This window comes from Sorex fumeus, unplaced genomic scaffold, assembly GCF_029834395.1.
Source record: "Sorex fumeus unplaced genomic scaffold, SorFum_2.1 ptg000018l, whole genome shotgun sequence".
In the NCBI taxonomy this organism is placed as follows: Eukaryota; Metazoa; Chordata; class Mammalia; order Eulipotyphla; family Soricidae; genus Sorex; species Sorex fumeus.
Genome location: NW_026606075.1, coordinates 26,820,050 through 26,845,881, shown reverse-complemented (window position 1 = coordinate 26,845,881; position 25,832 = coordinate 26,820,050). Strand labels below are relative to the sequence as shown.

The 25,832-nt window shown below is 39.9% G+C and overlaps 1 protein-coding gene and 1 pseudogene across 3 annotated transcripts in view; both read left to right on the top strand.

Moving 5' to 3' along the window:
- LOC130021695 (beta-hexosaminidase subunit beta-like) overlaps positions 1–25,832 on the top strand; it is a 98,758-nt gene that overhangs the window by 13,139 nt on the left and 59,787 nt on the right. The window contains exons 6-14 of one of the 3 annotated variants that reach the window (XM_056112464.1): positions 2,362–2,463; positions 4,747–4,876; positions 6,282–6,462; positions 9,676–9,762; positions 11,029–11,101; positions 12,386–12,560; positions 18,815–18,905; positions 19,059–19,163; positions 19,927–20,114. The exons of the other annotated variants lie outside the window; for them this stretch is intronic. Of the exons in view, the coding sequence (XP_055968439.1) occupies positions 2,362–2,463; positions 4,747–4,876; positions 6,282–6,462; positions 9,676–9,762; positions 11,029–11,101; positions 12,386–12,560; positions 18,815–18,905; positions 19,059–19,163; positions 19,927–19,993 (1,011 nt within the window). The 3' untranslated portion in view covers positions 19,994–20,114. Of the gene's footprint in view, positions 1–2,361; positions 2,464–4,746; positions 4,877–6,281; positions 6,463–9,675; positions 9,763–11,028; positions 11,102–12,385; positions 12,561–18,814; positions 18,906–19,058; positions 19,164–19,926; positions 20,115–25,832 lie in introns of those variants that run through there. 3 annotated transcript variants of the gene reach the window in all.
- Positions 19,331–19,482, top strand: LOC130021886 (uncharacterized; annotated as a pseudogene).

Sequence of the window (25,832 nt, the reverse complement as noted above, 5' to 3'; positions counted from 1 at the left end):
CCAGAGTCACTGTAGAGGCAATTGGTGTGTAGGGAGCAGGGGATACTTCTTGTTTGTTCCCTTAAGATCAATTTCCAGGAGAATGTAGAATGAGTTTTTTTTTTTTCCTGAAAAGCGGTGGTAGATCAGATAAATTTGGAACTCTGTAGGCTAGACATTTGGTTAGAAATAGATAGTGACTGTATAGTTCACAAGTAGACTTGAATTTTCTGACTTTCACTGACGTTCTTGAAAGTAGCATAGACAGGAGTCTGAGAGCTGTGTTCCTCAGGAGATGATCCAAAAGATTATTATTGGACTTTGGTTTGTCAAAATCTGTTAAGATTTCTTTCTCCAGTGTTCTTTGTCCTGACTCATTTCTCATAGCCTTATGTCCTCCAGTTCCATCCAAGTCACAATTAAACACAAGGTTTCATCTTTTGTAAAATCTGAACATTCTTTCATTATATATAAATGCACCATGATTTCTTTATTCTCTCATATGTTGAATGTGCTTGGATTCTTTATAATTCTTACCTATGATAAATAGCTCTGCAATGAAAACAGGAGTACACATAGATTCACAAACTATTATTTTCATGTCCTTGGGATATCAGGAGCTGGAGAGATAGTACAGAAGGTAGGGCACTTTGCCTTGCATGCGGCCAAACCAGGTTTGATCCCCAACATCCGGCACCTGATATGGTCCCTGAGCCCTTCTGGAGTGATCCTGGAGCACAGACCCAGGAATAAGCCCTGAGTAATGCTGGGTGAGACCTGAAAACCAGGAAAAGAAAGAAATTAAAAGAAGTGGAATTATTGGGTCATATGATAGCTCTATTTTAAATTTTTTTGGTAAGTCTCCATATTCTATTCTAGGTTGAACTGATGACAAAACAACAATAGTGAATGAATGTTCATTTTTCACTGTATCGCTACCTCTGCTTGCTGTTTTTGGCCTGTCTAACAGAGATTATTTTCACTAGTGTGAGTGATACCACACTGCCATTTTGATTTGTGTTTTCCTGATAATCAGTGATGATGACCACTTTTTCATATGCCTTGTGTTTGCCCTCTTTGAGGAAGCTTCTATTCAACTGTATTCCCCATTTTTAAAAAAATAATTGTGTTTTATTTTGTTATTTCTGAGTGCTTCATTTATTTTAAATGATAGATTTTTCCCAATACACAATGTGCACAATTTTTCCCATTGGGTATTGTATCTTTTAATTTTAGCCATTTTTTTCTTTTGCAGTACATAAATTGCTTAATCTTTGTAACTCCTTTTGTTTTAGTTTTCTGTTCAGACAGGGTTGAATCATTGAATTCTCTTCTGAAGTCAACTTTGTAAATTGTTTTGTCTGTGTTTTCTTTCTGTATTTTATGGATTAATGTTCACCAATATTGGAGTCATCAGCCATTTTTTTAATTAACCTTCATGCATGTATAAGATAGGTTCTTTTTTTTTTTTTGCATTTAGCTAACCAGTTACCCAACACAGTATTGTAGATGCTGTACTACTCCACTTGATGTTCCTCTCTCATTATCAGAAATTAACTTTCTATCATGCTAAGCGAAATGAGTCAGAAAGAGAGGGATAGACATAGAAAGATTGCATTCATCTGGGGGATATAAAGTAACAAAGTATGAGATTAATACCCAAGAATAGCTGAGATCAGCACCAGGAGGATTACTCCATAACTTAGAGGCCAGCCGGGTATCCTAGAGGAAAGGGCTATTCAGATAGAGAAGGGAGCACCAAATAAAGGATGTTTGGAGGATCCTCCCAGGAGGGGAGATGCATGTCGAAAGTAGACTATGGACTGAACATGTTTGCCACTCAATGCCTCTTTTGCAGACCACAACACCCAAAAGGAGAGAGAGAACACAGGGGATTGCCCTGCCACAGAGACGGGGGGATGGGGGGATGGGGGTGGGAGGGATATTATCCATGGTGGTGGAAAATGGGCACTGGTGGAGGGATGGGTATCTGATCATTGTATAATTGAAACCAAAGCACAAAAAATTGTAAATCTACAACTTTAAAAAAAATAAAATAAAATAAAGGGAAAAAAAAAAAAAAGAAATTAACTTTCTGTATAACCAAGGGTTTGTCTCTGGGCATTTAATTCTGAGCCATTGGTTTGGGAGTCTGGCTTTATTCCAGGACCCACAGCATTTTGATCAATATCCCTGTATAGGCATTTTAAAAGTGACAGGTTGTGTACAGTATGTAAGATGAAGGCTATCTATTTCTTTGTTTTTGCTTTAAAAAATTATAAATGGAAGCAGACACATTGGGAATAATCCTGAATGTAGAAATATAAATTGAATTGTGTATTAAATATGTTGTGTGTAACTGTTTAACACCTTGGCTTGCAGGATGCCATGGCTTTTAACAAGTTCAATGTTCTCCACTGGCACATAGTTGATGATCAGTCTTTCCCGTACCAGAGCACCACTTTCCCAGAGTTAAGCAATCAAGTGAGTATTCATATTATTGAAAATATGTGTTGACGGTTGGTGGAGTTTCTCCCTCTGGATAAAAATAAGATATAAAATAAGACATTAGAAAAATGTTAATATGTTTGTCTTCATATGTCAACTTAACTCTTACATTTTCATAATCATATTTTAAATTATATATCATGAATGACAATGTTATGTTACTCTAAATGTTGTCAACTTCTGTTAGAGTCTATACATGTAAAATTGAAAAACTATAAATGTGGAGACCTGAAAGATTTATTATTACCATGCAATTAAATAATAATGATGTAGACCAGCTATATTAGTTTTGAATATAATTATTTTGGGTTCTTTAAATGACTGTTTTCCTCTCTAAAATACATAAAATATATATTGTTAGATATGAGAAATCCCTTGCAAAAAATACTAACTAGTTTCACTTTGAAGAGTTTAAGTTGACTTTCAGAGACCACAGGAGCTGGGAACAAGTCTTAGTGTAAACTAGAAGTGCAATCTCTCTGTGATGTAAAGACAGCAGCTGAAATTCAGTAAAACTTTCATGGTTCAAAGTTGTAGATGGCAAGGAATGGAGTCAGGACTAATTTCAAAGTTTTTATCAATATTGTGTAGCATAGTCTGAAATGCTACCTATACTCATGTTATGCTCTATTGGGGAAAATTTCAAACACAAATAGAAATAGGACAAAATAATGAATTTCCATGTACTTATATACCTTCATCAGTTAGTACTTGACCAATAAGATCACTTATCTCCCCAGAACTATTCCAGTTATACTTTGTATGAGTGTGGTGTGGAATTGAACCCAGAGATTCACAATGTGAGACATGTGCTCTACCACTGAGTAACATTCCTGGCTCTCAATTCCATCCTTTTGAATGAAATTTCATAGATCACATCACATTTGTAAACATTCTATTTTAAAAATTTATTTTTAAAAAATAAATAAGGGGCTGGAGAGATAGCACAGCGGGTAGGACATTTGTCTTGCATGCGGCCGACTCGGGTTCGATTCCCAGCATCCTATATGGTTCCCTGAGCACCGCCAGGAGTAACTCCTGAGTGCAGAGCCAGGAGTAATCCCTGTGCATCGCCAGATGTGACCCCCCCAAAAAAAGCAAAAAAAAGGGGAGGGGCCTGTACTATCATAGAAATGGTAAAAACTAACACTAATCCAGATACCTTGTTACTAAGTTCATTTTCCAAGGGCCTATTACCTTTAATAAAAATTTTTATAACTTATATACAAATATTAACATAGCAACCTGTTAATATGTGTGTTATTTCTCGTAAGTTAGAGATGAATCCCTCCTGTCCCTTTTTCCCCTTGTAAATCTTGATTATCTTTGTTAAAGAAACTAATTTGGGGCTGGAGTGATAGCACAGCAGGTAGGGCATTTGCCTTGCATGTGGCCAATCGAAATTGGATTCCCGGCATCCCATATGGTCCCCTGAGCACCAGCATGAGTAATTCTTGAGTGCAGAGCCAGGGGTAACCTTTGTGCATCACTGGTGTGACCCAAAAAGAAAAAAAAAAGGAAGAAAGAAACTAAGTCTAATGTCTAATAACTTTCCACACCGGGTTTGCTGATCGTATTTCAATTAGTGTTGATTAGCATATTTTTGTTCTTTAAATTTATATAAGGAAGTAGTTTAACACTCTTGAGTAGATAGAAATTTGACATTGGAGCTTGAACCAGATTTCTTTCCAGGACATGTACATTTATAATTTATAACTTAAGAAATAACCTATAGTAACACCATCAGTGCACCTTTATCTTTACTTAGAATCAACTTTAATAAATTCTAAATTTTCAAATAAACTGTCAAGGAGTGAAGGATAATCTTCAAGAAAATTATGTTGGTTCAAAAATCAGATTTTTAAAGCTGATTGTAATGTAATTCAAGTGTCTTTGAAAGAAACAGCTATGCCTTGTAAGATTTGTGAAATTGGTTATGATGGACGAGTGCAGTGAATTATGTTGTAAGTAGTTTCACTTTGAAGTTAAATATTTCACTTCTGAGGTTGTATGGTTACATAACATTGAAACAGCATAATGGTAGATGTACTTGAAACTAGTTGCTGGTAGGAATACATATTCTCTCAGTAAATCTAACGTGAGCCAAAGAAGTGCTGAGAACTTTAAGTGAATAATCAAGCGTTACTTGGGACAATTTTATATATTAGGATATTGGAAATGTCAGTCTCAGTTATACTAACACTTTTCTAGTGACATGACCTATCTGTACACTTACATTTTCTCATATGGCTTCTATAGGGACGCTATTCCCCAGCTCATGTTTATACTCCAAGGGATGTCCATAAAGTGATTGAATATGCTCGGTTACGGGGGATTCGAGTCATACCAGAATTTGACACCCCTGGACATACACAGTCTTGGGGGAAAGGTAAGAAGAAATGTATATACTTGTTTTAAAAGAAATGTTTTATAGTTGCGAATGTTATAAAAATTCTGTACAGTTCTATGTGTTTGACTTGGGAATTGCGTTTGCTCAGTTTCTTCTTATTGTGATTTCTACCACCATATGTAATTCAATAGCTATTCAGTGTAATACATTGAATAACTTTACGTCTTTTGTGAGAAAATCACTGTTTTCAGGTGCTACCTGAAATATAAAACCAAGAGAAAAAGAAAACGAAAACATGGTAACAATAGCAAAATTTGGTGGTAAATTTAAGAATATGCTTTCATAATGAAAGCATTATATTCATGTTTCTGTTAGACTGAAGGCATTAAGTTATAATATAGTGCAGCGGAGAGTAGGAGTTTCTTTGGGATTGTTCAAAACATGTATTTATCAAGACTCCCTGGGTATGAATACTCCTTTGCCATTCATAAATGTAGCAACCAATCAGGGCAAATTGAAGAATCTAATCTGCATTGTGCACCACTAAATTGGGGATAGTTGAGTGGTAGCTATCATATAATATTTTTGAACATTATGTAATTAATTGAGTGTGCATAGCATAGCACCTTGCATTTGTAGTTGTTCAATAAATGTTGTTAGGATAGAAGGGAAGAATACTGGAAAGTAAATTTGGAAATATGTATGGTAGAAGGGTACTTGGCATGCAGCTGTTTCAACATGGCACTGAGAAACCATCAAATATTTTCTTAAAAGAAGAGAGACATGATGAGACCCTTACTGCAGGAAACCCTATGTCACTGTGAAAGATTGTCAGGGAGAACAGATTGAAGTCCTAGACCAGAATGAGAAGCAGGCATAGAAGAAAAGTGGACAGAGTTAAGAGACATTCTGAGAGTAAGATCTAGAGATCTTGTTTAGAGTACAACTATGGGAAGAAAAGGAAGAGTTCAAGATTATCCAACATTGTTCTCCCCAACTTCATTCCTCCACCCACAAACTATAGCTACCTCAGATCCCAGTTCAATTGATTACATCTCACTATTGATTTCCGCTGGAGATTGTCTAATCCATTTTTTGTTTCTTTATACTAGCATGTGGGGAAGATCATCATGTCTTTTAGTTTTAGAATTTGGATTTTGTTAGATTTTATTTGAGGAACAGCTAGAATATCTGTTTTTAGGAGATAATATTTCAAATAGGCTCAGATTATCTTAGAGAAGCTGGTAGAAATGGAATTCTTGAGGTATAGGATAGTATTCAAGAAAGAATTCTCCTTAGTCTTATTTGAAAGAAATTATATTAGTCGCTCATAATTAACATGCTTCTCTTTTTCTATACAAAATAAAATCTCAACCTTGTGCAAAATCATGCATTTGTAATGAAAATATTTTTTTAATAAAAGAATCTTCATGTTTTCTTGCAGGTCAGAAAGACCTTCTAACTCCCTGCTATAGTGAAAACTGGCAGACTTCAATGTTTGGGCCTGTGAACCCTGTACGGAATTCAACTTACAGCTTCATGTCTAAACTTTTCACTGAAATTAGTAAAGTGTTCCCAGACAAACATATTCATTTGGGAGGAGATGAAGTGGAACTTAATTGTTGGTATGACAATTCTTTAAAACGCCCTCTTTTAAAATTTACATTTCTTTTCCTAAGTCAGAAGGAGAACAAAAGCTGGGTACTATCACTCATCTGTGGAATGTAGGAAAACAAAATAAGGAAATATACATTACCAAACAATTATGAACCCTTGGTCTTAGAATATAAACTTATTGACAGTAGGGCATTAGTGGTGGGGGGATGGAGTGACAGTGGTTAAGATCTGACCAGAGATGACACAGGGACAGCGGTGAAGGGTTTTGGACATTTTGATGGTGCTGGATGCTGTGCTTTGTACGTTGATACCATAAAATTTAAGTATTATAACTGTGTCATCTAACGGTAAAAGGTAAAGGCCCTCCTGTTGATCATCGATTTGCTCGAGCGGGCCCAGTAACGTCTCCATTGGAGACTTTGTTGTTACTGTGTCTGGCATATCGAATACGTCACGGGGAGCTTGCCAGGCTCTGCCGTGCGGGCAAGATACTCTCGGTAGCTTGCCGGGCTCTCCGAGAGGGGCGGAGGAATCGAACTCGGGTCGACCATGTTGGCTGCATGCAAGGCAAATGCCCTACTGCTGTGCTATCGCACCAGTCATTTAGATGAAACTATGTCATCTTTACTTACTTTACTTTTATGTCATCTAAATTATAATAAATAAAAAAATACTAATGATAAAACTTTTCCCCACGTACATTACATTTTGAAAACCATCAGGAAAAAGACAGATTTTTTTTTCATGTTTAAATTGTATTTTTATTATTTATTTATTTATTTATTACTTTTAAAAAAAATTTTTTTACAGTTGTAGATTTACAATGTTTTGTGCTTGGGTTTCAATTATACAATGATCAGATACCCATCCCTCCACCAGTGCCCGTTTTTCACCACCATGGATAATATCCCTCCCACCCCCATCCCCCCATCCCCCCCGCCTCTGTGGCAGGGCAATCCCCTGTGTTCTCTCTCTCCGTTTGGGTGTTGTGGTCTGCAAAAGAGGCATTGAGTGGCAAACATGTTCAGTCCATAGTCTACTTTCAACATGCATCTCCCCTCCTGGGAGGATCCTCCAAACATCCTTTATTTGGTGCTCCCTTCTCTATCTGAACTGCCCTTTCCTCTAGGATACCCGGCTGGCCTCTAAGTTATGGAGTAATCATCCTGGTGCTGATCTCAGCTATTCTTGGGTATTAATCTCATACTTTGTTACTTTATATCCCCCAGATGAATGCAATCTTTCTATGTCTATCCCTCTCTTTCTGACTCATTTCGCTTAGCATGATACTTTCCATGTAGTACCACTTGTATGTAAATTTCATGACTTCATCTTTTCTGACAGCTACATAGTACTCCATTGTGTAGATGTACCAAAGTTTCTTTAACCAGTCATCTGTTCTTGGGCATTCAGGTTTCTTCCAGTTTCTGGCTATTGTAAAGAGTGCTGCAATGAACAAACAAGTGCAGATGTCACTTCAACTATACATTTTTGCCTCTCTGGGATATATTCCCAGGAGTGGTATTGCTGGGTCAAATGGGAGCTCAATTTCTAATTTTTTGAGAATCGTCCATACTGTTGTCCAGAAGGGCTGAACCAGTGGACATTCCCACCAACAGTGAAGGAGTGTCCCTTTCTCGCCACATCCACGCCAGCATTGGTTGCGAAAAAGACAGATTTTTAGTGATATTTCTTTTTTTTTTCTTTTTGGGTCATACCTGGCGATGCACAGGGGTTACTCCTGACTCTGCACTCAGGAATTACTCCTGGAGGTGCTCAGGGGACCATATGGGATGCTGGGAATCGAACACCAGTTCAGCCGCGTGCAAACGCCCTACCCACTGTGCTATCCTTCCAGCCCCAGATTTTCAGTGATATTTCTACTGCAAAGTTTAACTTGTCAAAACAGTGTGGGAGATTGTGCACTTTTGTAGAACATAAATATTGTTTTAACACAGAACAGACAAAACACTTTCCTCCCTTTGTTCATCGATTTGCTCGAGTGGGCCCAGTAACGTCTCCATTTTGAGACTTGTTGTTACTGTGTTTGGCATCTTGAATACGTCACAGGTAGTTTGCCAGGCTTTGCCGTGCAGGCAAGATACTCTCGGTAGCTTACTGGGCTCTCCAAGAGGGGCGGAGGAATCGAAAAGGTAAAATATCTTGTAAGAGTCATGAGGTGAAAGAAAATTAGGTTTAATAAAAGACTGAGCAAAATAGCTTTAGCAAAGGAGCACAGGGATTAAGTACCACTTGTATGTCAATTTCATGACTTCATCTTTTCTAACAGCTACATAGTACTCCATTGTGTAAATGTACCAGGTTTTCTTTAACCAGTCATCTGTTCTTGGGCACTCAGGTTTTTTCCAGATTCTGGCTATTGTAAAGAGTGCTGCAATGAACAAACAATGAACAAACAAGTGCCAGATGTCACTTCAACTATACTTTTTTGCCTCTCTGGGATATATTCCCAGGAGTGGTATTGCTGGGTCAACTTTTTAATTAAAAAAATAAAATAAAATGAAGTGATTAAAGGTTTAAAAAAAATCCAGTTCGGGGGCCGGAGTGATAGTAAAATGGATAGGGCATTTGCCTTGCACGCAGCCAACCTGGATTTGTTCCCCCAGCATCCCATATTGTCCCCTGAGCATTGCCAGGAGTAATTCCTGAGTTTAGAGCAGAGCCAGGAGTAACCCCTGAGCGTTGCCAGGAGTGTCCCCTGCCCCCTATCTCCCCCAAATTTGTGAACTATAGAGATATAGTGCTTGCCTTGCATGCATCTGACTCAGATTTGATATCTGGCATTGTATGTCACCCCCAACCACCATCAGGAGTGACTTCAGAGCACAGAGCAAGGAGCAAGTTCTGTACACAGCAGGGTGTGGCCCCAAACAAAAAAATATACCTTGAAAATAGCCTGAGATTAAGAAAGAGAGGCTGAAGACATGAAAGGTATCGGGACGTTAGCCCTGGAAAAGTCATTAGGGATCTAAAATTAAGATAACACAGTTGAGTTTTTGTTTTAATTTTAATTTATTTTAAAATAAATATAGTTTTGGTAGCATGCTTCAATATAGAATTCAGGTTTTAGGCGTATTTTATTTCATATATAGCTGAACAGTCTTAAATCTGAACAATTTATCTTAGGGATATTTTCTGCTTAATACATATGGACTCTTTCAAACTTTCAAATGTAATTTTAACCTCTGTCTTTACCAAAGGATGGAAAATCCAGAAATTCAAAGTTTCATGAAGCGCAATGGGTTGAAGCAAGATATATATAAAGTAGGCTCTATCTATTTTGACAAGTAAGTTGTTTGTATGCCAACTCATATTTTATTTTAATGCCTTTCATAAAAGTTATTTGTATTATTGTGATAGTTTTTTTTTTCATTTTATTTCCATTCTTTGCCATGGTGTACATTGTGGTAGAGAGTATAGATGAAAAAGCATAAAGAAGAAAACAGTGTCAGTGGACACTGCTTGATTTCACTGAAGACCATCGTGGGATAAAGCTTTTCACAATAACTGAACAGTTCTAAGAACTGAACAGCAGTTCAAAGAACTAGGCTCCAAGCCCTGGTTACTTTGCAGTGCTTTCCTCACTCATATCCAATGCTGGATCCCCATAATCATCTGCTGGAGCACTTCTAATGCTTTATACCTCATCTGGCCAGTGTAGCTACTACAACCACACATACTTATTTGTATATGTTAAATACACTTTATTCTGGACACTTGGCTTATAGAATTACACTATGACATCAGTATAGACTACATTATAATCAACAGAGTTGAGTTTCCTTGATCACCATACAATTGATACCTTTTTACCTTTCTTTTACTCCCTCATTTTGCTTCCTCTCAGATAACCATTCTTCCATGCTCGAAGAGGTTTTACTTTTGACATAATAGTGTCCTCTACTTTAGTGGAATGGAAAGTTTGGGCAACATCTGGCTGTGCTCAGACCTTTGTGCTCAGAGATCACACTTGGAAGTGCTCTGGGGACCATATGCAGTGCCAGGGACTAAACCAGCAGCGATGTGCAAGGCATGTACCTTATTTGCTATGCTATCTCTCTGGCCCTGATAGATTACATTTCTTTAATCTTCCCAAATTCCTGGCATTTGTTTCCAATGTCAGGTTTCATGTCCAGGATCTGAAACCTGTTGGACATGTCTCTGCTACTCTGCCACAATCTGGACCCTTAGCACGCATTATTTTACCATCAAGATATGTTTTGGGCTGATTATTCCAAGGGTTGAACATAATTTAGGTACTTCACAGGCTTAGATCATAGTTTCTTCTAAGATTGTCATAGAATTAACAGAGGCTGCTATGTGCACACATATGTGAGTTTCCATATGAATGGGTATGCGCTCATTAACACCGTAAAGGACTTTTTAGCTGTCCTGCTGAGTCAGTTCTGAATCATGGGAGAGAAAGGCATGTGGGTCCTCACCCAACTTTAGTTGTTTCAAAAGGCAATTTGTGCGGTTAGAAATCATGAATACTGAAAACAAATTGTTAAACTTGTGATCTGAAATAACTGTGATTTTTTTTTCAATGGCAGACTTTTGAATATTGTTTCAAAGCTAAAGAAAAAAGCCATCGTCTGGCAGGACGTTTTTGATGATAAAATAAAGGTGAGGACTATACCAGAACTAATATAAAAAATATAAAAGACATAGTATTGTATCATCTTGTATGGCAGGAACCCTCATATAGGTTTCCTCAACATTTTGGGGAAATTAGCTTTCTTTTCCTCTAAACTTTCATTAGGCAAAAACTGTAAATTTAGACAGGAAACTTGTTTGTTTTCCTTCATGTCATCACTGATTTCACTGAGAATGACATGAAAGAGTTTTCCTTCACTCTTTCATGTCATTCTCAATCACATAGTTTTAAGTAAGGTCCTTTCCAAGAAGAGCTGAATAATACAAATAAGTGAGGCTTCAGAGCCTAAAAGAATTTGGGAAATGTACCTACCACCAAGGCAGGCAGAGGAGTAGGAGGGAAACTGGGGTCATTTGTGGGAGGAAGAGGGCACTACTGATTGGTACTGGAACATTGTACACCTGAAAATGATAAATAGCTTTGTAGTTCATGGTCACTCAATATTAAAGAAAAAGAAAAGAGGTAATTAAGTGAGTCTTTGTTGTTTAAAAGCTTTAATTTAAAAATGCACCATGTCCAGAAATGATTGAACAGAGGAAAATAGGAAATATCTTAAATGATTGGTGATAAAGAAAACTGGCAATCAGACATTTGTATGGAAACCTTATTTGTGGTTAAAGTGAAAAATCTTAGCTCTGGCATATAAATCAAAAATTCCACTGGAGGTTTCTTTTATGGTGTTTTAAATTTTCACTTTATTATATTTAAAAGGCATGAGTACAATTGTATTAACATTCATGATATTGGTATACAAGGTTACAGAATCCAACAGCATCAGTGTGCCCAATAGCCTCTACCACTGTCCTCTTGTTAAGGTAGTTTTATTGGAAATAAAACTATAAATGTATCCATTTAATTTTACTTGGCATTTCTCTCTAATATAGGCAGAGTGTTTTATTTTCTTTTGTGATAACTGAGAACCTGCATGTCTAGTTACTAAATATTAGTCTTTCTGAAAGGTAGATAAGATTTTTAAACTTTCAGTTGATCAAAACTCTGGGATGGTATAAGTGGAGTCGATACTTTCTGTTTATGACACCTACCACATGCCACATGTTCGCAAAAGTTAAAAATCTAACCTTATGTTTGAAAACATTTAAATTTTAAGTCCCTATAATAAATAACCTTTGGAAAATAACTTTGAGGGGGAAAAGCAAAAATAAAATTATGTTCTTAGCTAAAACGCTTGAGATTTAACTTTCCTCTATTGTGCTTGCTAGACCTAATATACATTACAACTTGTAACTTCGTAGCTTCATCCAGACACAATAGTTCAAATATGGAAACAAACAGACTATCCTGCTGAACAGGCACGAGTCTCAGCAGCTGGCTTCCAGATCATCCTTTCTTCCCCCTGGTACTTGAATTACATCAGTTATGGAGAAGACTGGGAAAAGTACTATGTGGCAGAGCCTATTGATTTTCTTGGTGAGTGAAACAATAACTTTTGCCTTGGTTTTCTAGCTTTCTCACTATCACCACCCCCATCTCCCACCCCTGCCATCATGGAATATTTGCATATTACCTAGTTACTGCCACCTAATTTGATCCTTGACAAATGTGAACTTAGAAATGCCTCCAAGTCGTTTTAAACTTTGTGATGGGAACCATATTTTTACTAAAAAAAAAAAAAAGAATTTCTGTCCACAATTATAAATAAATAGAGCTCAAGAAACAAATAGAGCTATCATAAGACAAAGTATGGCTGGTGAGGAGTCCTCCCCTGCGGCCGTCACTGATAAGTTCCAGTAGCCATTGGAACTTCAGGTGACAACTACCACCTCCAATCTCTAACCCCAGAAGCTTTGGCTCTGCAGAGGAATATTTGATAAAAGTTGGAAGACTGAAACTCCTTTCAGTTTATTGAAAGTCAGTCCCCAGAGTATTCCACCATTGGAAGCAGGCACCTGTATGAAGCTAAGGAGAGGTCTGTTGAGCTCAGACAGGGATCAAGTCTGATCTGATCTCCATAGGAGAAGGAGCATCAGAATATTTCATAACCCCATCTCTTCCTCATACCCAGGGCACTGACTGAAGGATAGCCCGGATGAATCAACCCTTGCCCCCTCACATCTGAGGTTCTGGGTGGGGAGTTCGGAAGAGGGGTGGGAATAGAACTTCAGATTTTAAGCTGTTAGTGGAAAAGAAAGTACGCCCCTCAAAAGTAAATTCTGTGATAGAATGAATAGAAAAGAAACCTCTTCAAAGGTCAAGATGAATATCATAGAATGGTTAGTGTAGCAGATATAATTGAATTATTTAAATTAGTTATTATGAAGATAATCAATGAAATGTGCTAAATACACTCTACCACACACAAAACATTAACACAAGCATAGAAAATGCAAGAGTTGAGAAAATTCCTCTTTTGAGGAGGAGCCTTCTAAGAGGTGCCCAGGAGCTTGGGGCCCCTACCCTAGCAATTCTCAGCTAAATGGACCAGAGGAGTCACTACTGACACCCAGGGTGCAGTAATGCTTGGGCCAGACGTGTTGGGCATCACCTGGGCTATCCTGATGCTTGAAGGCCTCCAGTGTAGGATCAGACAAGGCTTGTGTGTTGGGGATGGGAGAGCACATGGTACTGGGAATCAGATCAGGATTGACCACATACAAGCATACCAGGAATGTTTCTTAATGACTGTGCAATCTTTCAGTTCCCTTTTCTTTGGTGGTGAGGGAGGGGTTGGCCCTTTTTAAGGAGATCTTTTTCTATTAATTGATAGAAAAATAAAATATATATAAAATATGCCAGATAGAGGACTTGAATATGTGAATGAAATAAAAAAAGTTCATGGAAAACACAACAAAGAGTTGCAATTGCAGAGCTCACATGAAGTGAAATTAAATATAACATTTATAAAAAGAACCAATTGAAGAGGAGGGAGAATTAAGACTTGAAACAAATGAAGACACCATGTGATAATATTAGACTCCATTTGATAAGATATCAGGATAATGGAAATACCAGAAGGTGAAACGAAAGAAGACAGTGTTTAATTAAAGAAATTATAGCCAAGAACTTCCCAAACCTAAGGAAAGATGAAAGGCTAAGAGAACATTAAAATTTCTAATTCAAAGACAAAAAATCTCACACGCCAAGACGCGGTTAATTATCAAAAGTGAGCAATAACCATGACTTGAAGGCCAGCCACATGTGCTAGGTGAAAAGGAAGCTCAGATAGAGAAGAGAGCACCAAATAAAGGGTGTTGTGAAGACCCTCCCAGGGTGGGAGAGACATGCTAAAAGTAGTCTATAGACCAAACATGATTGCCACTCAATGCCTCTCTGGCAAAACACAGTACCCAAAAGAAGAGAGAGAGAACAAGGGGGAATGCCCTGCCACAGCAGCAGGGTGGGACGGGGGGGGGGGGGGGGAGGGATGGGGGGTGGGAGGGATGCTAGAACCCGTGGTGGGGGAGGATGGGCACTGGTGGAGGGGTGGGTACTTGATCATTGTACTTGGGTACTTGATCAAGCACAAAAATTTATAAGTCTATAACTGTACCTCATGGTGTTTCACTAATAAAAAATGATAAAAAAATAAATAAATAAAAATAAAAACTTATTCCTAAAAAAAAAAGTGAGCAATAAATATTTAATTCTAGTCAGATCAACAACGAAAATGCACCTTATTCAGGATTCAATCATAATTCTCAACAAAAACCTTCCAGGCTAGGAGAGTGAAATGACATATTATCATTCAAAATATAAAAAATCCCAGCCAAAAGAATTACAGAGGACAAAACATTGCACAAATAAATGAGTGAATGTTTTTTAGTAAATAATCAAATCTTCACTATAAGAAATGCTGAAAGAAATCTTGTATATGGAAAGAGCCAAATTCTAAACCTTGAGCATAGTGGTAAATAGAAATTTATAAATATATAGTAATATAAGGGCTGGAGCGATAGCACAGCGGTAGGGCATTTGCCTTGCACGCAGCCAACATGGCCGACCCGAGTTCGATTCCTCCGCCCCTCTCGGAGAGCCCGGCAAGCTACCGAGAGTATTCGATATGCCAGACACAGTAACAACAAAGTCTCCAATGGAGACGTTACTGGGCCCACTCGAGCAAATCGATGAACAACGGGAGGGCCTTTACCTTTACCTTATAGTAATATAACTGTCACTGTCACTGTCCTCCCGTTGTTCATCAATTTGCTCAAGCGGGCCCAGTAACTTCTCCATTGTGAGACTTGTTGTTACTATGTTTGGCATATGCGTGTGAGATACTCTTGGTAGCTTGCTGAGCTCTACAAGAGGGGTAGAGGAATTGAACCCAGGTCGGTGGGGTTGACTGTGTGCAAAGCAAATGCCCTAATGCTGTGCTATAGCTCCGGCCCTATGGATGCAAAAATTAAAAATATGAACCTTCAACAAAACATCAAGAGAGAGTGAATGTAAGACAATGTCTTCCGTCTAAACATGAGCAAGGCCAACAGAAAAGGATTATTAGATACAAGAGACTGATAGTGTCCTTGGGAAAAACACAAAATAGAAATCTGAAGCAGAGACACTCAGAGGAAAAATGAGGATGCTGAAAGAATCACTAGGGGAAAATCATCCAAAAGAAAATTAAAATGGAAACCATTGAAAAATGAGACAGAAATATAAAGCAAACATAAAACAAAATATAGTCAGCCTTCCTGAATTATAATCACTGATACATAAAATAATTAATAGACTTCAAGGGATATGAGCAAAAACATGATAATTTCAGAAAATATGAACATGGTATGGCATTTACCACAATAGAACACATAAGAATTAGCAAGAGGATCAGAGAGATAGTGCAGGGGGTAAGGCACTTACTCTGCATATGGTTGACCCAGTTCAATTCTGGGTGCACATATGGTCTCCATCTCCTCCGGGGTCACTCCTGAGCAGAGATACCCCCTAATGCCTAATAAGCACTTCTGGACATAGCCTATCTCCCTCCCCCAAATAATTAACAAGAATATAATGACATTAACAAAGTAATTTATGGGGCTAAAGAGATAGTATATCGAGTAGAGCTTTTGCCTTACACATGGCCACCTATGTCAGATCTCCATTATCCCAAATGATCCCCCAAGCCTACCAGGACTGACTCCTGAGTGCAGAGCAAGAATTAATCCCAGAGCACTGCCAGATAAGGTCCAAAAACAAATGAACAAAGTAATGGATGGCATAGACTTGAGTCATATACAGAAATGTGTATTTTTTAAAAATCACTATCTATGATTCTCAAATATATTGAATGTTTTCTAGAATATTTATGTGAGGGTCTCAGGACTCCTGAGACATCCTTGGAAGACTCTACCACAAAAACATGAAGAAGAAATAAAATTACCTGGAGAAAAATTAAAATGCAGAGATGAGCGATCAGACTCAAAGGAAGAAATATAAAGAAGTTGATTTATTAAGAAAGAAGTTGATAGGAATAGAGATCATATAAATAAACCAGAAAATTCTCAAGTAAACCATCTAACACCTGAAGAAACTAGAAGGGGAACAAACTAGAAGAAGAAACAAACAAAACTGAAAAGTCAGCAGTACAAAGGAAATAATGAAAATTAGAACATAAATAAATTTTAAAAAGCATGTAGAAGATCAATGAAACCAAAAGCTGATCATTTGAGATGTTCTGATTATCGATAATATCATTCAGAGGCCTGGCTGGTTTATAATCACCATGCTAGACTCCCTCTGACAGAAAGAGAGAAAATGCTGATGAAAAGAATGAGAAATGGGTCTGGGGAGTGACTCTAAGGCTGGAGCACATGCTTTGCCGTAGACATCTGGGTTCCACTTCAGCACCACATGGTCCTCTGAGCATGGGGAATGCAAGAGACTCAACACCCCCAAATCACAAATGAAAGAGGTAAGGTAACACTGATGCTGTAGAAATACAGGATCCTAAGTTTTGGAGGAGACCAAGATGATCATTCATATGAAAACAAATTGGACAACCTAGAAGAAATGTATGTTATAGTTTACATATAAATATATAAAATGATTGGGGCTGGAGAGATAGCACATCAGGTAGGGCGTTTGCCTTGCACACGGCCGACCTGGGTTCGATTCCCAGCATCCCATATGGTCCGCCGAGCACTGCCAGGAGTAATTTCTGAATGAAGAGCCAGGAGTAACCCCTGTGCATCGCCAGGTGTGACCCAAAAAGCAATAAATAAATAAATAAATATATAAAATATACATAGTTTATACATTTTGTAAGGTAAAGGTAAAGGTAAAGGCCCTCCCGTTGATTGTCGATTTGCTCGAGCGGGCCCAGTAACGTCTCCATTGGAGACTTTGTTGTTACTGTGTCTGGCATATCGAATACTCTCGGTAGCTTGCCGGGCTCTCCGAGAGGGGCGGAGGAATCGAACTCGGGTCGGCCATGTTGGCCGCTTGTAAGGTGAACGCCCTACCACTGTGCTATCGCTAGTTTTATAAATTGTTTGAGCTTAATACATTCCAAGATTAAATCAGCTTCAGTAGCTTAAAAGACCAATTAAAATACCAAAAGTGAGACAGATGCAGAAATAACAGTTTTGGTAATCACCATTTTGAAAGAGTTGATTTCATCGTTTGTTTGATTATTGACCAGATGTGAGTGAAAGATTTTGTTGTTAACCTATTGTACTCTAGTCCAGTCTGTGTTGTTGTAAATAATAGCATTTCATCTTTGGCTAGGGTGCATTAGTCTTGCAATGTGTGTGTATACCACATCTCATTTAGTACATTTTTAAAGATGTCTGACTGCATTAACCTTGTATTTCATCATCTAAACTGCTTAACCAATAGAAGACACCCAAGTGGGCTTTAGCCTCATTCAATAGATTATAGACTGTATAGTCTTAGGGATCTGAAGAATGAGCATTGGTGAGGAGAAGATATAATGGGAGAGATAGAAGGGAATATCTCAGTGGTAGAAATTTACCATTTCAGACCCCTGCATTAAGATCAAGTTTACTTTAGTACATTTGGTTACAAAATACTTTTTTCCCAAATGTTTGTGTATCCCACAGTTTCCTTTAGAAAAATGTTCTGCTTCTTAAAAAGTTTCTATTTGCTTTGTTTTATTTGTTTTGGGGAACCATACTGGGCAGTACTTACTCCTGGCTCTGTACTAAGGATCACTCCTGGGTGTACTCAGGGGTGCTGGGGATTGTACTGGCTACATACCAAGCAAGTGCCCTACCCACCATACTATGACTCCAGTCCCCCTTAAAAAGTTTCTGAACTTTATATATCATGAAGAGCGTTTTCTGAATATCAAAACTTAATGTTGATGTAAGAGAAAACATTGAGGTAGTCAGGTTTTTAATACAAAGCAGGAAGGACATCACTTGTATCCTATCTTGCATTCCTTGGGTAGACTTTTATAGTTACTTAGGATGAACACTGATTTTCACATCAGTTTGCATAAAACAAAAGTATGAGGGTATCCTTAAGATCCCACTCTATTAGCCAACATTTGCTACTAAGCATGTGTGAACCACGGCTCAGGGTGGGAATATTTTTCAATATCTCTCTATTGGGCTACAACCCTGAACATCATCACTGAGGTCCTACTGATGACACCAGGAGAGAAATACTGTCTTAGGATGAAGATAGAAGTAATCACTGTTGCCTCTGTGTAAACCTTGAGCTGCTGTTACTTAACTGACATTAATTCAGTCATTTTTATGCAGGTTCTGAGGAACAGAGACAACGTGTGATTGGTGGAGAAGCCTGTCTATGGGGAGAATATGTGGATGAAACTAACTTCATGCCAAGATTATGGTACGAGTTTGGCCACGTTTAAATTTACATGTCCCAGTTTTCATTTCCTTCTCTTTCCAAAACACCAGAATTTGCCTCAAACATATAACTTAGATACTTCCCTAAGAAAACATGCATTCAAGCTTCTTTGGGGATGTGTGGTTTTGATTTTAGGCCTCGGGCAAGTGCAGTTGGTGAGAGACTCTGGAGTCACCAAAAGGTCCATGATCTGTTCGATGCTCATGAGAGACTGACTATTCATCGCTGCAGAATGGTCAGGTATGAAAACACAAGTATTTTAAGCTAAGACACTGAAATCAAGCATGATTTTTTAACAGCCTTCTTTAATATGGGTAAGCTTCTTAGGCTGTTTTTGATTTCTGCTATTAATAAAAATGTTGATGTCATTTTAGAGGTAGTGATTTAAATGGAAATTAGGTACTATTATAGTTACCTGGCTGGGGAGATACCATGATCACGAAGGTGGTTTTCCCAGGGTCAGGTTATCCATTGCCCTTCAAAAGTGCTGACCCCTATGCTTCCCCAACTCGACTGCAGAATTTGTGGTAGTAGGGTACTGCATTTGTGCTTCCCCCTGTAAAGAAAAGAGAAAAATAAATTGGGTACTATCTTTGTTTTGTAGGTAAGAAATACTTACGAAGGGCCAGAGAGATAGTACAGCCAGTAGGGCACTTGCCTTGCACAGAGCTGACCTGAGTTTGATTTCCCACCATCCATATGCTCCTCCTGAGTGGTCCCTAACAGAGCCAGGAGTAAGCCCTGAGCCCCTAGTTTGACCCCCCACTCCATGAGAAAAACTACAGGGACCAAAGAAATGCCTATGATACACTTGGGATTATATAAACACTATCTATAAAACAGATCTGTATGCAATAACTGTTTATAGTTCCTTCCTGAGTCCTTTTTGAATGATTAATACTATGCATGCTTTCAGTGATTCTTGAAATATGTTATCATGGAAATCACTTATAAAAATCTAAGATAACTTTTATTCACACTGCCTCTTTTTCCTCCCCTTTAGACGTGGAATAGCTGCACAACCCCTTTCTCCTGGATATTGTGATCATGAGTTTAAACAAAAAATGTGAAAAAAGTGAGATTGTAGGAGGGGAAAATCCCACAGCGTTCATTATTATGATCACCTTCAATAACTTAATTTTGAAATCATGTAAATTGCTTTTGAATAAAATCTTAATCTTTGAACCTGTAGCTTTTTTTTATCCATTTCACAAATGAGCTATTTTTTTCTGAGAATTAGATTTTTAAAATAACATGTTATCACTCATTATATTTCCATATTATTTATTTTCTTATTGATTGGGGAGTGAGAGTGGGGGAGTCTCGCAAGCAGAGCTCAGGAGGCCTTGGTGACAATCCTGGTGAATCTAAGGCAAGTGGGCCTGTGAGCTTCCTGAGGGTGCTGAGTTGCCCAGGAACACCAAAGGGCACCCAACAGTGCACAGGTAAAGCTTTCGTGGGCTAAAGTTTGATGATACTGGGAGTCTCTGGAGCTGTGCACATTGATGCTCAGGGTCACCAATGTCCCTGGCAAGAAAAGCCTGTGTTGCTAGTTCTAGTTCTGTCTTCCTAACCTGAGTCTTTATTATTATAGTAGTAAGTCTGAATACACATAACATAACTCATGTGTAATTATTTTCAATACCACTATTCAAAGAGAAATGGGCAACCCCAGTACCAATGTAAATTTTAAAACTACATCTCCTAAACAAACAAACAAACAAAACAAAACTAAACAAAAAAAACTACATCTCCTTTTTCAGCTCCTTGGATGGACTGAATAATAATATCTGTCCAATCAATAAAGCGAGACGAATCATTGCTACTCCTAAATTTCTCTCCATTTGCAAGGACCCAATGTTCTTAGCCCAAGACACTCCTCTGAACAGTGAACTTTGATCTTGAAGATTAATGGCTTCATAATTAGACAGTTTGTCGTCCTGAGATAGGCCTGGATGTTCCCTTTTCTTAGTGCCAAATAAACCAGGATAACACTGTGATAACCTCCAATCACTGTAACTTTAGATTTCATCATGAGCTCTAAAGTGTGCTTCTAAACTCTTCAGAGCCCAAACAGTCAAATAATATGAACCTCTGTTCCCTAAATTGGAATTTGAATCCAGATCAGAACAAAAAGTGAGATTCGTTAAAATACTACTCAAATGCTTAGAGCCTTAGTGTTTGTTCTTTGTTTAAACAAAGCCCCAAACTTCACTATTTGTCTGCACAATTGTGACAACAGTGTGTCTGAAATCTTTTGTATCCTGCTGCATGGTTGTTTGTGGAAAGGTGATTATACAGAATCTCTGGAGACTTGATGAAAGAGATAGCAAAGGAAGGTGGCTTTACCCTCAAGTCAATGACTTATTTTTTTCATTTTCAAACCTCCTGATTTATTTCTGAAACATGTAGTTCAGTCCATACCACTGAACAGTAACACTCAGGAGGGAAATTAAATAATGAACTTATGAAAGGTGCTGGGGTACCTCTCTGAGGTGTTTGGAGGACCGTGTGGCGTTGAGGATGGACCCAGGCCTTCTTCATGCACAGCATGTGCTCCTCATTATGCTATCTCTCCTGCCCAATTCACAATTATAGAAACCTCATAAAGAAACACGGGCTGAAAAAAAATGACATGACATAATAAAGAGGACAATCCTGGGAGTTAGTGGCAATGTAAAAAAAAATTCACTAGCATTCTGGTCAGTCACCTTCCTTATTAGTTTTACATCAATGTAAATTTTAAAACTACATCTGAATAATCAAATCAGCCAGTAAATGGTATCTGGATGGAACCCACAGGAAAGGTAAGCTGAAGCTAGCCCATTTCTCCAGTTCATCAGAGTTCAAGCATATAGCAATACAATATCCTGTATTCTAAGCCTTGTTTTATTATCAGGTGGGATAAGCTAAAATTTGATTTAGCAATAAGAACCAGATAAAATTATGCAATTGCTGCTACATGGATGGATCTAAAGAGTATCGTACTGAGAATGAGTGAAGTCAGTCAGAAGGAGTGGTTCAGGTACAGAATGGTCCCTCACATGTGGGATGTAGAGAAACATAGTAGGTGAATAATAAATGACCAAGGGCAATGGAACCTGGTAACCAGTCCACAGACGTGAGCTTAACCACAGAGAGGAGCAGAGAGTTTAGAGGCGGGGGAGGGGGCACTGGGACAATGGTGGAGGGACGCAAAAGTGGACACCGGTGGAGGGTGTGGTGTTGAGTGTTCTATGCATGAAACCCTATAATTAACAACATTTTAAAATCATGGTGCCTTTAATAAAATTAATAAAAATAAAAACTAGGACTCAGCAAGGTGCCCTCACTTTTGTATGTATTTTTCTGATAAAGTTTCTGCTCCCATCCCACCACACTCCTCATTACTCTATCCTTCCATGGGGCCATTATCATCACCTGTAGTGTGAAGAAATTATTCTGCGCATCCAACATTTTTGGACAAACAATGGAGTATAGAATCTACTTGAATCGTATGGTCATAATAATGAGGCCTATATGTTGTGACAAACTAATGCTACTTCAAATATCCAAATTATGTGTAGACAGAGGCCCTGGAACAAATAGTACAAATTGTTGTCAAGAATTATTTTTTCCATCGCATACCCAGGCTCAGTTACAGTGTAAAATTCACTGCAGTATACAAACCATTAAACTCTTCAACCAACTCATCCCATCCTCATTTAACTTTTCTTTGACCTAGACTCACCAATGTAGTAATTGTCTACTTAATGAATTCAATGAAATCGTAGATATTTATATTCTACCTTGCAACAGAGATGTCTCTTTTTATTTTAGAGGACAGGCATAACTTTTATTAAGTATGTCACTCTATCCAGTGGTTTTCCAAGAACCAAGTTGCTTGACAAGATGTAGTTTTAGGCCGTCTGTCCTCACTACACATTGCTGAAGATGCAGTTGCTCCTTTGATAAATAATCCATTCACATTTAGTAGATGGGTCTACGCATAGGAAACACGTATCTGACACGTTTTAAACCTTTGTGGAAAATAATACTCGGTCAATAATTCCTCATCGGAACCCCATCAGAGGTTGAATGTGGTTTCATTGGGGCACACTCTAGAAGGTTGAGATCAAGATGCGAAAGGGGCCGGGTGTGTGCTCGGGGGCGGTCTCACAAGACCTGGAGGCGGAGCTAGGGGCGGGGGTCTGTTCTCAAGGGTGGGTCTGATCTCATCTGGTCTGGGGGCGGGGCTTGAGGCCAGGGGGCGGGTCCCACTGGGCCTGGAATTGGGTGGGGCGGGGCTTGAGCTCAGGGGCCGGTCCCACTGGGCCTGGAGGCGGGGCGGAGGAGCCAGGCCTTGGCTCAGGGACTTTCTGCAGTCTGGACGAGCGCAGCCTTCTGAGTGAGTGACTCGGGCGCTCTCACGCCTCATCCCAGTTCCCTGGAAGTCGGGTCCCAGGTGCCCCTCCTGTACAACCCCAGCTCGACTGGACCAAGATCCTCCAAGTTTCCATGGAACAGCACTTGCAGCGGCGGCCCTGCATGCCCCAGCTGTTGTCCCTCCTGGCGGCGCTGGCTTTGCAAGCTCCATGTGCCGGTGCCACCCTGAACCTGGGACTGTGGCCCCTGCCGCTCTCTGTGAAGGTATCTCCGCGCCTGTTGCACCTGTCCCCCAAGACCTTCCAGATCAGGCACGAGCACTTTTCCAGAGTCGGCCCCACCTGTTCCATCCTTCAGGAAGCTTTCATTCGGTGAGCAACCCCCTCCTCCCCCCGACCCCAGGCTGGGTGTGGAGGGGACTCGAGGGCAGAAAAGAGCTGCAGAACCACGGAGACCACTCCTGGCCACAGTCACGCAGCCAAACCTCCTTTGGACTCTTCTGAATTTCAGTCACTGGAAAGTGTCTCTGAGAGACCAGAGACCCGAGCAGTCATGGGTCTGGGCACTGCACCGCCTCCTGGAACCCAGGTGGACAGACACCCCAGCTCTCCCCACACCTTTCCACACCCCAGTCTCCTGGCCCGAGCCGCGCCAGCCTGCCGGACACTGAGGGGAGGAGGAGGAGGTTGCTCCCAGGCTGCCCTTGCTCCTTCTGAGAGCAGATGGGGTCAGGGAGAGGAAGAGGTCAGCCGTGCCACCGTTCAGGTGCAGAGAAGCCCCGAGGCTGGGGTGCTGCTGGGACGCTGTCCCCAAATCTCTGTTCCTTACAATATGCCTGTTTCCACCCAGCTGCTTCACAGGATCAGTGCAAAGGCCGGTTTCCCCTTTTCTTCCTGCTCCCCAAGAGCCACTCCTGTCCTTGCTCTCCAGCTATCTTTTTTAGAGGGTGAGGGTTGTGGGGCCACAGCTGGCAGTACTCGGGGCTTACTCCTGGCTCTGTGCTCAGGGATCCCTACTGGCGGGACTCCGGAGACATTGGGTGCCAGGAATCGAACCCACGCTGGCCAAGCTCAAACCAAGAGCCATAACCCCTGTCCTTTCTATCTGGCTCCTCCTTGTTCAGTTCCCGAGCCTCCCTTTTCAGGGACCTTTCTTGTCTGTCTCCTTTTGCCTCCTCTGGTGTCTATCCCACAGCGACCCCCCTTCTAAAGGCAGATGCACCTGGGGAGCCACACACTGTTCCCTCCCCCGGAACTGTGTAGGCATAGCTGTGTGGGCATAGCTGTGTAGGCATAGCTGCCCTGAGGCGCCTATGTTCTGAGGGGCTGAAACTCTCTGGTGCGGGACGTACTTACTGTCTCCTTCCTCCCCAAAGGTACATTTTTGCCCAGATGGGCGTTATAGACTCACTGCACCTGTAGGCCCCAGGCAGAGCTGGAGAATGCAAAAACCAGTTTTAAAAGACCAGGTTTGAACTCACCTGGTGTTTGTGCAAAGGAGGCATACCCAGTTTACCCTTGACCTTTGGTCATAGAAATGAAAAGGGAAGGAAAGAAACTGAGTTGGGAGAATTAAGAAGAGATGGATGGGAGGTAATAGTGTAGGGGTGAGATCCCTTGAGCTCATTTGTGGTATAGAGGTATGGTATAAACATATACATGGACACATATGGTATAGGTATACATATATAAACTACAGAGACAACAAAATTGCAAGCTTGAGATCTAAACTGCAATAATCAAAGCCCTGCCGCTGAGGCGGGGTAAGGTGGTAGGGATTGGGGTGGGGGTGGTGGGAGGATGCTGGGAACATTGGTGGGGGAGAATGGGCACTAATGGAGGGATGGGTAAACGACCATTGTATGATTGTAATGCAAAAACGAAAGTTCATAAGTTTGTAACTGTGCCCCATGGTGATTCACTAATAAAAAATAATAATGATAATAATAAAATTCTGCCTGGGAAGGAACCTGGAGACATTGGTGGAGGGAAACAGACACTGGTGGTGGGATTAGTGCTTGAACATTGTACTCCTGAAACTAAACTATGAGTAGTTATATAAATAATGATGCCTTAATATTTAATTAAAATTTTTTTAAAAAGCTCGAGGCCTGGAGCGATAGCACAGCGGGTAGGGCGTTCGCCTTGCACGCAGCCAACATGGCCGACCCGAGTTCGATTCCTCCGCCCCTCTCGGAGAGCCCGGCAAGCTACCGAGAGTATTCGATATGCCAGACACAGTAACAACAAAGTCTCCAATGGAGACGTTACTGGGCCTGCTCGAGCAAATCGACGATCAACGGGAGGGCCTTTTACCTTTTACCTTTACCTTTTTTAAAAAGATCTGCTTGTGACCAAGCTCAGTTTGATTCCCACATAGGCCAACCACATAGTCCACTGAGAAACACCAGGTTTGGTCCTAAAGATCCTGAGCGCTGGTGAGGTAGCCTGAGTCACCACAGGGCCCAATTGTTCTCTGATTGGTCTTGTTGGCCAAGAATTGCAGGAAGAGACCCTGGCTCTCATGAGTACTACTTCAGAGGCC